The 13,212-nt window shown below is 42.0% G+C and overlaps 1 protein-coding gene across 1 annotated transcript in view; it reads left to right on the forward strand.

Annotated features, from left to right (window-relative positions):
* The window catches only part of rims2b (regulating synaptic membrane exocytosis 2b), a gene marked incomplete at its 5' end in the record, with an annotated part of 44,097 nt that extends 32,304 nt beyond the window's left edge, over positions 1-11,793 (forward strand). Inside the window, 9 exons of the mRNA XM_079231967.1 lie at positions 561-583; positions 980-1,041; positions 2,361-2,513; positions 2,600-2,784; positions 5,251-5,386; positions 7,148-7,260; positions 7,386-7,487; positions 10,065-10,204; positions 11,499-11,793. Coding sequence (XP_079088093.1) covers positions 561-583; positions 980-1,041; positions 2,361-2,513; positions 2,600-2,784; positions 5,251-5,386; positions 7,148-7,260; positions 7,386-7,487; positions 10,065-10,204; positions 11,499-11,687 — 1,103 coding nt within the window. The 3' untranslated portion in view covers positions 11,688-11,793. The remainder of the gene's footprint in view (positions 1-560; positions 584-979; positions 1,042-2,360; positions 2,514-2,599; positions 2,785-5,250; positions 5,387-7,147; positions 7,261-7,385; positions 7,488-10,064; positions 10,205-11,498) is intronic.
* Positions 11,794-13,212: the final 1,419 nt, after the last annotated feature.

Here is a 13,212-nt window from a genome sequence, read left to right on the forward strand (position 1 = left end):
GATGAAGCTGTCATTGTTTATAATGTTTTTGAACAATATTATTTTAAATGATCGTACATTATTGCAAAATACACTTTCTTTTCTATTCCATTCGTTCGTCATCTGCCATTGGATGTAATGTGAAGGGGAGGAGTTACCACCGAGCAGAGAAGGTAGAGACTCCGCCTTCATCTCTTTCAAATGTTAAAATGTGTTTAAACTTCATGCTAATAACAGAAAAGAGATGTTTGGCATGCTGATCTGAAAACATCAACCCTAATTATTCAGAAAGCTGATTCCACGTTGAATAGTTCAGATGTTGTGTGTTGAGAGTTGTGTGTCGCTTGCAGCTCATGGTGTGATGAAGTACTTTTAAATGTTCTGAACGTATAAAAGTCCTGAAATCTTTCTGTCGCTGAAAGTGTGCCGAAGAAACGCAGGAAGTGATAACAGCTATCAGTGATGATGTGGTCTGTGATGTCAGCTGAACATTTAAATACGGTGACATCACTCTGCTCATCCAGAGCTATGATGTCATCAGTGTGATGTCATAAACAAACTCTCCTCTTCTGTCACTGCAGCTGGGATGAAGGACCCATCAAAGGTGAGTGAAAGAAAAATCACACTGATGATGTCATACACGCATCACTGATGATGTCATACACCATGTAACTGATGATGTCACACACGCATCACTGACAATGTCATACACGCATCACTGATGATGTCATACACCATGTCACTGACAATGTCATACACGCATCACTGACGATGTCATACACGCATCACTGACGATGTCATACACGCATCACTGACGATGTCATACACACATCACTGACGATGTCATACACACATCACTGACGATGTCATACACCATGTCACTGATGATGTCATACACCATGTCAATGATGATGTCATACACACATCACTGATGATGTCATCCACCATGTCACTGATGTCATCCACCTGCTCACCTGTTCTGTCCTCCGCCTGTCTCCAGATGAAATCATCAGACGACAATGTCAGCGATGTGTCGGTCATGTCCAGCGACACGAGGATCAGGTGAGACCAGCAGCCCAATCACAACGCTTTAAAATATGTTCATTAAATATAACGTACAGCACACACTGTTAACTCATGCCTTACATCCCATAATGCATTAGTCATCCCCAGCATGTTTTTAGCATGTTTCTTGTTATTCAATTCAATTCATATTGTATAGCCCAAACTCTCCTCAGAGAGCTTTACAATCTGTACACAAACTATAAACCTGAACCAGTCCTAACTATAGACCTGAACCAGCCCTAACTATAAACCTGAACCAGTCCTAACTACAGACCTGAACCAGTCCTAACTATAGACCTGAACCAGTCCTAACTACAGACCTGAACCAGTCCTAACTACATACCTGAACCAGTCCTAACTATAGACCTGAATTAGGCTAACTATAAACCTGAACCAGTCCTAACTATAAACCTGAACCAGTCCTAACTATAGACCTGAACCAGTCCTAACTATAGACCTGAACCAGCCCTAACTATAGACCTGAACCAGTCCTAACTATAGACCTGAACCAGTCCTAACTATAGACCTGAACCAGTCCTAACTACATACCTGAACCAGCCCTAACTATAGACCTGAACCAGTCCTAACTATAGACCTGAACCAGTCCTAACTATAAACCTGAACCAGTCCTAACTATAGACCTGAACCAGTCCTAACTATAGACCTGAACCAGTCCTAACTATATACCTGAACCAGTCCTAACTATAGACCTGAATTAGGCTAACTATAGACCTGAACCAGTCCTAACTATAGACCTGAACCAGTCCTAACTATAAACCTGAAACAGCCCTAACTATAGACCTGAATTAGGCTAACTATAGACCTGAACCAGTCCTAACTATAGACCTGAACCAGTCCTAACTATATACCTGAACCAGTCCTAACTATAGACCTGAACCAGTCCTAACTATAGACCTGAACCAGTCCTAACTATAAACCTGAACCAGTCCTAACTATAGACCTGAACCAGTCCTAACTATATACCTGAACCAGTCCTAACTATAGACCTGAACCAGTCCTAACTATAGACCTGAACCAGTCCTAACTATATACCTGAACCAGTCCTAACTATATACCTGAACCAGTCCTAACTATAGACCTGAACCAGTCCTAACTATAGTCCTGAGCCAGCCCTAACTATAGTCCTGACCCAGACTGAAAGTGGAAGCTGGTTCCACAGAATAGAGGCTTGATAACTTGATGACTTGATGACTTGATGACTTGATAGCTTGATAGTATTTGTTGACCTTCATCGTTCTGTTTCTTAATGCATGTTTCGTCTGCATGCTGCTGTTCTCTGCTTTCATTTGCTACAGCAGTCGGGCAGAGGGCCTGGAGGGCCAATCAGTGGAGTTGGGGGCAGGGTCAGAGGTAACACAGGAAGTACCAGTGGCAGAAGAGGGCGGAGCCACGCTGCAGAAGAGCGAATCAGTGGAGGAAGCAGAGGAAGTGGTGCCTGAGCCTTCAAAGTAAGGCTCCAAACCAACAGAAGTGACCCTCCCCCATCTCCTCCTCACGTGTTACACAGGTGTGTTTGCTCCTCCCCCTCCTGCAGGGCGGCGCCGGCACCTGGGGCTCCTCTCACAAAGTCATCGAGCGTCGGAGGTGAAATTTGTTCTTTGGGGAGAAATGACGACGACGATGATGACAAGAAGCGACGCTCGAGCTTCGGAGCAAAGATGATGGGAATGGTGGGACTGGGAAAGAAGAGTCAGAGCGCCTCCCAGCTCAACCCTGAGGGTGAGTCCCTCTGACGAGCCCCAGGCCTCTCGATTCAGAGTCTCTGATGCTCCTGCTGCCATCCACCAATATGTCCACTCCAAAACTAAAGATCTGCATTTGATTCTAGTGTCTCCTCTAAAAACACACTAAAAACATTTTTCAATCCACTTCAGTCAACGTCATCGGACAAATGACTTATTAACATCGTACATATATTATAATGTATAACTAAATAAATGTATGGGAGACATTTGCCTCCAGGAATCAATGTCAGAAATGTATTTAGGTTTAGTTTAGACAACAAGATACTAGTTTAAGTTTAGACAACAAGCTACTAGTTTAAGTTTAGACAACAAAGCTACTAGTTTAAGTTTAGACAACAAGATACTAGTTTAAGTTTAGACAACAAAGCTACTAGTTTAAGTTTAGACAACAAGATACTAGTTTAAGTTTAGACAACAAAACTACTAGTTTAAGTTTAGACAACAAGATACTAGTTTAAGTTTAGACAACAAAGCTACTAGTTTAAGTTTAGACAACAAGATACTAGTTTAAGTTTAGACAACAAAACTACTAGTTTAAGTTTAGACAACAAAACTACTAGTTTAAGTTTAGACAACAAGATACTAGTTTAAGTTTAGACAAGAAAGCTACTAGTTTAAGTTTAGACAACACAACTACTAGTTTAAGTTTAGACAACAAGATACTAGTTTAAGTTTAGACAACAAAACTACTAGTTTAAGTTTAGACAACAAGATACTAGTTTAAGTTTAGACAACAAAACTACTAGTTTAAGTTTAGACAACAAGATACTAGTTTAAGTTTAGACAACAAGATACTAGTTTAAGTTTAGACAACACAACTACTAGTTTAAGTTTAGACAACAAGATACTAGTTTACGTTTAGACAACACAACTACTAGTTTAAGTTTAGACAGCAAAACTACTAGTTTAAGTTTAGACAACAAGATACTAGTTTAGGTTTAGATAACAAAACTACTAGTTTAAGTTTAGACAACAAGCTACTAGTTTAAGTTTAGACAACAAAGCTACTAGTTTAAGTTTAGACAACAAGATACTAGTTTAAGTTTAGACAACACAACTACTAGTTTAAGTTTAGACAACAAGATACTAGTTTAAGTTTAGACAACAAGCTACTAGTTTAAGTTTAGACAACAAAGCTACTAGTTTAAGTTTAGACAACAAGATACTAGTTTAAGTTTAGACAACACAACTACTAGTTTAAGTTTAGACAACAAGCTACTAGTTTAAGTTTAGACAACAAAGCTACTAGTTTAAGTTTAGACAACAAGATACTAGTTTAAGTTTAGACAACAAGCTACTAGTTTAAGTTTAGACAACAAGATACTAGTTTAAGTTTAGACAACAAAGCTACTAGTTTAAGTTTAGACAACAAGATACTAGTTTAAGTTTAGACAACACAACTACTAGTTTAAGTTTAGACAACAAGATACTAGTTTAAGTTTAGACAACACAACTACTAGTTTAAGTTTAGACAACAAAACTACTAGTTTAAGTTTAGACAACAAGATACTAGTTTAAGTTTAGACAACAAAGCTACTAGTTTAAGTTTAGACAACAAGATACTAGTTTAAGTTTAGACAACAAAACTACTAGTTTAAGTTTAGACAACACAACTACTAGTTTAAGTTTAGACAACAAAACTACTAGTTTAAGTTTAGACAACAAGATACTAGTTTAAGTTTAGACAACAAAGCTACTAGTTTAAGTTTAGACAACAAGATACTAGTTTAAGTTTAGACAACAAAACTACTAGTTTAAGTTTAGACAACAAAACTACTAGTTTAAGTTTAGACAACAAGATACTAGTTTAAGTTTAAAAAAGAAAGCTACTAGTTTAAGTTTAGACAACACAACTACTAGTTTAAGTTTAGACAACAAAACTACTAGTTTAAGTTTAGACAACAAGATACTAGTTTAAGTTTAGACAACAAAACTACTAGTTTAAGTTTAGACAACAAGATACTAGTTTAAGTTTAGACAACAAAACTACTAGTTTAAGTTTAGACAACAAGATACTAGTTTAAGTTTAGACAACAAGATACTAGTTTAAGTTTAGACAACACAACTACTAGTTTAAGTTTAGACAACAAGATACTAGTTTACGTTTAGACAACACAACTACTAGTTTAAGTTTAGACAACAAAACTACTAGTTTAAGTTTAGACAACAAGATACTAGTTTAGGTTTAGATAACAAAACTACTAGTTTAAGTTTAGACAACAAAGCGACTAGTTTAAGTTTCATGTTTAGAAAAGATTGTGGTTCAGGTTAAAACAAACACTTTGACAGGAAGCAACAAAGCAGCTGAGATGTGAAAACATGGAGGAAGCATGCATATTCACTTCTTCTTCTTCTTCTTCTTCTTCTTCTTCTTCTTCTTCTTCTTCTTCTTCTTCTTCTTCTCTCTTTCTCTCTGACCCCGCCCCCTTAAAATATGTAGAGGAAGAGAAGAAGAAGAAGGTTGTGAGACTTCCTGTCCAGAGGAGTGTGGAAACAGGTTTAGCCGTCGAGTTTAAATCACGTTTTACTCGACAGCCGAGCCGCGACCCCGACGCCGAGGACCCCAAACCTGGAGCGTAAGATTCTCCTGATTCCCTGATTCTCCTGACTCACTCCACCACCACTCTCTCACTCTCTCACAATGGGTCACTCCTCTTTGTAATGTCTCACTCCTCCCTTTATCCTCTCACTCCTCCCTTTATCATCTCACTCCTCTCTTTATCCTCTCACTCCTCTCTTTATCCTCTCACTCCTCCCTTTATCATCTCACTCCTCTCTTTATCCTCTCACTCCTCCCTTTATCATCTCACTCCTTTCTTTAACCTCTCACTACTCTTTATCATCTCACTCCTTTCTTTAACCTCTCACTACTCTTTATCCTCTCACTCCTCTCTTTAACTTCTCACTCCTTTCTTTATCATCTCACTCCTTTCTTTAACCTCTCACTACTCTTTATCATCTCACTCCTCTCTTTATCCTCTCACTCCTCCCTTTATCATCTCACTCCTCTCTTTATCCTCTCACTCCTCCCTTTATCATCTCACTCCTTTCTTTAACCTCTCACTACTCTTTATCATCTCACTCCTTTCTTTAACCTCTCACTACTCTTTATCCTCTCACTCCTCTCTTTAACTTCTCACTCCTTTCTTTATCATCTCACTCCTTTCTTTAACCTCTCACTACTCTTTATCATCTCACTCCTCTCTTTAACCTCTCACTACTCTTTATCATCTCACTCCTCTCTTTATCCTCTCACTCCTCTCTTTATCCTCACACTCCTCTCTTTATCCTCTCACTCCTCTCTTTAGCCTCTCACTCCTTTCTTTATCATCTCACTCCTCTCTTTATCCTCACACTCCTCTCTTTAACTTCTCACTCCTCTCTTTATCCTCTCACTCCTCTCTTTATCCTCTCACTCCTCTCTTTAACTTCTCACTCCTTTCTTTATCATCTCACTCCTTTCTTTAACCTCTCACTACTCTTTATCCTCTCACTCCTCTCTTTATCCTCTCACTCCTCTCTTTGTCCTCTCACTCCTCTCTTTAACCTCTCACTACTCTTTATCATCTCACTCCTCTCTTTATCCTCTCACTACTCTTTATCATCTCACTCCTCTCTTTATCCTCTCACTCCTCTCTTTATCCTCTCACTCCTCTCTTTAACTTCTCACTCCTTTCTTTAACCTCTCACTACTCTTTATCCTCTCACTCCTCTCTTTATCCTCTCACTCCTCTCTTTATCCCCTCACTCCTCTCTTTATCCTCTCACTCCTCTCTTTGTCCTCTCACTCCTCTCTTTAACCTCTCACTACTCTTTATCATCTCACTCCTTTCTTTAACCTCTCACTACTCTTTATCCTCTCACTCCTCTCTTTATCCTCTCACTCCTCTCTTTATCCTCTCACTCCTCTCTTTATCCTCTCACTCCTCTCTTTGTCCTCTCACTCCTCTCTTTATCCTCTCACTCCTTTCTTTAACCTCTCACTACTCTTTATCCTCTCACTACTCTTTATCCTCTCACTCCTCTCTTTATCCTCTCACTCCTCTCTTTATCCTCTCACTCCTCTCTTTATCCTCTCACTCCTCTCTTTATCCTCTCACTCCTCTCTTTAACTTCTCACTCCTTTCTTTATCATGTCACTCCTCTCTTTAGCCTCTCACTCCTTTCTTTATCCTCTCACTCCTCTCTTTATCCTCTCACTCCTCTCTTTAACTTCTCACTCCTTTCTTTATCCTCTCACTCCTCTCTTTAACATCCCACTCCTCTCTTTAACCGCACTCTTTTTTTTAACCTCTCACTCCTCTCTTTATCATCTCACTCCTCTTCTGTCTCTTCAGTCTGATATTTCCAGGAGTGAAGTTGGCGTCTGACAAACAGTTCACCGGCTTCCTGGACGGATTAGGCCCCGCCCAGCTGGCTGGCCGGCAGACTCTGGCCACACCCCCAATGGGTAAATGACCAATCAAAACTTGATTTACACTTTATATTTTTACTGTAGTGAATAACACGATATAATGGTCTGTTATCTTTAAATGAACGTAACATGAGCCCCTCTGATTGGCTGGCGGTGGTCAGGTGACATCCAGATCGGGATGGTGTACAGGAAGGAGCGCCTGGACGTGGAGGTGATCCGAGCCCGAGGGCTTGTGGGTAAACAGGGCAACAAGAACACCCCAGGTGACAATACTCTATACTACACATTACTATTGTCATGGTGTACTACTGCTGTCATGGTGTACTACTGCTGTCATGGTGTACTACTACTGCTGTCATGGTGTACTACTACTGCTGTCATGGTGTACTACTACTGCTGTCATGGTGTACCACTACTGTCATGGTGTACTACTACTAATGTCATGGTGTACCACTACTGTCATTGTGTACTACTACTGTCATGGTGTACTACTACTGTCATGGTGTACTACTACTAATGTCATGGTGTACTACTACTGTCATGGTGTACTTCTGCTGTCATGGTGTACTACTACTAATGTCATGGTGTACTACTACTGCTGTCATGGTGTACTACTACTGTCATGGTGTACTACTACTGTCATGGTGTACTGTCATGGTGTACTACTACTGCTGTCATGGTGTACTACTGCTGTCATGGTGTACTGTCATGGTGTACTACTGCTGCTGTCATGGTGTACTACTACTGCTGTCATGGTGTACTACTACTGCTGTCATGGTGTACTACTGCTGTCATGGTGTACTACTACTGCTGTCATGGTGTACTACTACTGCTGTCATGGTGTACTACTACTGCTGTCATGGTGTACTACTGCTGCTGTCATGGTGTACTACTACTGCTGTCATGGTGTACTACTACTGCTGTCATGGTGTACTACTGCTGTCATGGTGTACTACTGCTGCTGTCATGGTGTACTACTACTGCTGTCATGGTGTACTACTGCTGTCATGGTGTACTGTCATGGTGTACTACTACTGCTGTCATGGTGTACTACTGCTGTCATGGTGTACTGTCATGGTGTACTACTACTGCTGTCATGGTGTACTACTACTGCTGTCATGGTGTACTACTACTGTCATGGTGTACTACTACTGCTGTCATGGTGTACTTCTGCTGTCATGGTGTACTACTGCTGTCATGGTGTACTACTACTACTGTCATGGTGTACTACTGCTGTCATGGTGTACTACTACTGTCATGGTGTACTACTGCTGTCATGGTGTACTACTACTGTCATGGTGTACTACTGCTGTCATGGTGTACTACTACTGTCATGGTGTACTACTGCTGTCATGGTGTACTGTCATGGTGTACTACTACTGTCATGGTGTACTACTACTGCTGTCATGGTGTACTTCTGCTGTCATGGTGTACTACTGCTGTCATGGTGTACTACTACTACTACTGTCATGGTGTACTACTACTGCTGTCATGGTGTACTACTACTGTCATGGTGTACTACTGCTGTCATGGTGTACTACTACTACTGTCATGGTGTACTACTACTGTCATGGTGTACTACTGCTGTCATGGTGTACTACTACTGTCATGGTGTATTACTGCTGTCATGGTGTACTGTCATGGTGTACTACTGCTGTCATGGTGTACTACTACTGTCATGGTGTACTACTGCTGTCATGGTGTACTGTCATGGTGTACTACTACTGTCATGGTGTACTACTGCTGTCATGGTGTACTGTCATGGTGTACTACTGCTGCTGTCATGGTGTACTACTACTGCTGTCATGGTGTACTACTGCTGTCATGGTGTACTACTACTGCTGTCATGGTGTACTACTGCTGTCATGGTGTACTGTCATGGTGTACTACTACTGCTGTCATGGTGTACTACTACTGCTGTCATGGTGTACTACTACTGTCATGGTGTACTGTCATGGTGTACTACTACTGCTGTCATGGTGTACTACTGCTGTCATGGTGTACTGTCATGGTGTACTACTACTGCTGTCATGGTGTACTACTACTGCTGTCATGGTGTACTACTACTGTCATGGTGTACTACTACTGCTGTCATGGTGTACTTCTGCTGTCATGGTGTACTACTGCTGTCATGGTGTACTGCTACTACTGTCATGGTGTACTACTACTGCTGTCATGGTGTACTACTACTGTCATGGTGTACTACTGCTGTCATGGTGTACTACTACTACTGTCATGGTGTACTACTGCTGTCATGGTGTACTACTACTGTCATGGTGTACCACTACTGTCATTGTGTACTACTACTGTCATGGTGTACTACTACTGTCATGGTGTACCACTACTGTCATGGTGTACCACTGCTGTCATGGTGTACTACTACTGTCATGGTGTACTACTGCTGTCATGGTGTACTACTACTGTCATGGTGTACTACTGCTGTCATGGTGTACTACTGCTGTCATGGTGTACTACTACTGCTGTCATGGTGTACTACTACTGTCATGGTGTACTACTGCTGTCATGGTGTACTACTACTGCTGTCATGGTGTACTACTGCTGTCATGGTGTACTACTGCTGTCATGGTGTACTACTACTGCTGTCATGGTGTACTACTACTGCTGTCATGGTGTACTACTGCTGTCATGGTGTACTGTCATGGTGTACTACTACTGCTGTCATGGTGTACTATTACTGCTGTCATGGTGTACTACTGCTGTCATGGTGTACTACTACTGCTGTCATGTTGTGTCTGTAGCTTCCTATGTGAAGGTGTACCTCATGGATAATGGTGTGTGTCTCTCTCTTTGTGTGTGTGCGTGTGTGTGTGTGTCTGTAGCTCCCTATGTGAAGGTGTACCTCATGGATAACGGGAAGTGTGTCTTGAAGAGGAGAACCCGTTTGGCCAGGAAGTCTCCAGATCCTCTTTACCAGCAGCAGCTGCAGTTTGAAGAGAACCCCGAGGGGAAAGTACTGCAGGTAATGTACTTTATACACTCACCTAAAGGATTATTAGGAACACCTGTTCAATTCCTCATTAATGCAATTATCTAATCAACTAATCACATGGCAGTTGCTTCGAAGCATTTAGGGGTGTGGTCCTGGTCAAGACAATCTCCTGAACTCCAAACTGAATGTCAGAATGGGAAAGAAAGGTGATTTAAGCAATTTTGAGCGTGGCATGGTTGTTGGTGCCAGACGGGCCGGTCTGAGTATTTCACAATCTGCTCAGTTACTGGCATTTTCACGCACAAACATTTCTAGGATTTACAAAGAATGGTGTGAAAAGGGAAAAACATCCAGTATGCGGCAGTCCTGTGGGCGAAAATGCCTTGTTGATGCTAGAGGTCAGAGGAGAATGGGCCGACTGATTCAGAGCAACTTTGACTGAAATAACCACTCGTTACAACCGAGGTATGCAGCAAAGCATTTGTGAAGCCGCAACACGCACAACCTTGAGGCGGATGGGCTACAACAGCAGAAGACCCCACCGGGTACCACTCATCTCCACTACAAATAGGAACAAGAGGCTACAATTTGCAAGAGCTCACCAAAATTGGACAGTTGAAGACGGGAAAAATGTTGCCTGGTCTGATGAGTCTCGATTTCTGTTGAGACATTCAGATGGTAGAGTCAGAATTTGGCGTAAACAGAAAGAGAACATGGATCCATCATGCCTTGTTACCACTGTGCAGGCTGGTGGTGGTGTAATGGTGTGGGGATGTTTTCTTGGCACACTTTAGGCCCTTTAGTGCCAATTGGGCATCGTTTAAATGCCACGGCCTACCTGAGCATTGTTTCTGACCATGTCCATCCCTTTATGGCCACCATGTACCCATCCTCTGATGGCTACTTCCAGCAGGATAATGCACCATGTCACAAAGCTCCAATCATTTCTAATTGGTTTCTTGAACATGACAATGTGGGGGCCATTTTAGTACAGGGAACTCAGTCACCAGATCTCAACCCAATAGAGCATCTTTGGGATGTGGTGGAACGGGAGCTTCGTGCCCTGGATGTGCATCCCACAAATCTCCATCAACTGCAAGATGCTATCCTATCAGTATGGGCCAACATTTCTAAAGAATGCTTTCAGCACCTTGTTGAATCAATGCCACGTAGAATTAAGGCAGTTCTGAAGGCGAAAGGGGGTCAAACACAGTATTAGTATGGCGTTCCTAATAATCCTTTAGGTGAGTGTATGTGTGTGTGTATTTATACATATATATGTGTATACATGTACAACATGTGAACAATGACTGCCTGTCTGCAGATCATCGTGTGGGGCGACTACGGCCGGATGGACCACAAGTCCTTCATGGGAGCTGCTCAGATCCTATTGGACGACCTGGACCTGTCCAACATGGTGATTGGCTGGTTTAAACTCTTTCCTGCCATCTCATTGGTCGACGCCGCTCTGGCCCCGCTGACCAATAAGGAGGTAGAGGGCTTAAAGTCGTAGGAGGAGCGGCCAGGGAGGAGGCAGGAGGGGCAGAGCCTGGAAAAAGTCCCACAATCCCCCTCTGCTGCTGCGTGATGACATCACAGTGATTACGTAACAGCGTCACAATGATGTCACCGGAAGAAGGAAGGAGGCTCCGCCCATTGACCCTCAAACAGTGAGGGCGGGGCCACACAGCAAAGGATGCTGGGAAGAGAAGACGGTAGAGGCCATGTGACCTCCAGCTGTCAGCCAATCACAGCAGCTCCTCAGAACATTAGATCACAACGTCAACTGTGAAACACGTTCAATAAAGTTTCTCTCTGAAAGATTGTTCTGTAAGAACGACAAGACGGTTCTTCACGGTTCTACATGAATCACTGACGGGATTAAGGTTCTGTGATGAGTATTTACGCTCAAACGGTTAATAAATAGTTTAATTCTCTGGGGTTATTTTCTTGATTTTACATCATTTTTAAATTTCTCTTTTTAAAGTCACTTGCATATGATACATACATACAAAAATTACAGAAGAATCTCAGCTATCTATATATTGAGGCACCATTGTCCCAAGGCACAAGTGTAAAGAGAAAATATGACTAAAGCTGAAAATTTGAATCTTGATTTTGGAAATTGTTCATATTTGTTGTGAAAACATAACTTTATGTGGTATAGCGGTTTTGGTGATGGAAATTGGTTTACCAAAGGTCTTAGGTTCACAAAAGCGGTGGAATATATGAATAAAATGGTAGACACATGTAGATAAATGTCAAAAACCAAATGTATTATTATATGGTGGGGGATGATGAGGTGTGGCTGGCTTTGAGGCCTGCTATGTGATGTGTTGGCAGGCAGACGGACTGGAGACTGCTGCAGCTGCATGTTGTCCTCTGGACCCTCGCAGCTCTGAATCCACTCTGTAAAATACATTAATACAAGTCAGTATGAGTTCACTGAAATGAAGTTAACGATGATAGAGACAACAGTTGATTACCCACCGTTCATAGCTGTAGTCAACTATCTCCGTTAGCTCTCGTTAGCGCGCGCCGTATTAGCAGCATCTAACGTGACATAAACACTACTGTAGTAACGATTAACGGAGATCCAACGCTACTAGGCTTACTAAGTTCACTGTAAGAAAGTTAACGGTGATCGGTACAACAGTTGAGTATGCACCGTTCAGTCGTAGACACGGAAGAGACATCCAAAACGGGGCTATCTAGTGACGCGCTAACGCCAAGCTATCGTCAACAAACCGTTAGTTACGGTCTTACAAACACATAATGGAGGTCCAACACTACTGGTCGTACTAAGTTCACTGCAAGAAAGTTAACGGTGATAGGGGCAACAATTGATTACTCACCGTTCAGTCTCACAGAAACGCTGTAGCCAGCTATCTGGCCCTTTAGCTCCGGCTAGCTCCTTGTTAGCCGTCTGTCCCCGCCAATATATTTGCTCAGGACTCTTTGCTTGGCATCTTCTGAGTCACACTGAAGCTTTGCACACGTCGTAAGACACGTCAATGTTTACATGCTCAGACGCGGAA

The sequence above is a fragment of the Taurulus bubalis genome (genome assembly GCF_910589615.1).
Source record: "Taurulus bubalis genome assembly, chromosome: 16".
NCBI classification, from domain to species: Eukaryota; Metazoa; Chordata; class Actinopteri; order Perciformes; family Cottidae; genus Taurulus; species Taurulus bubalis.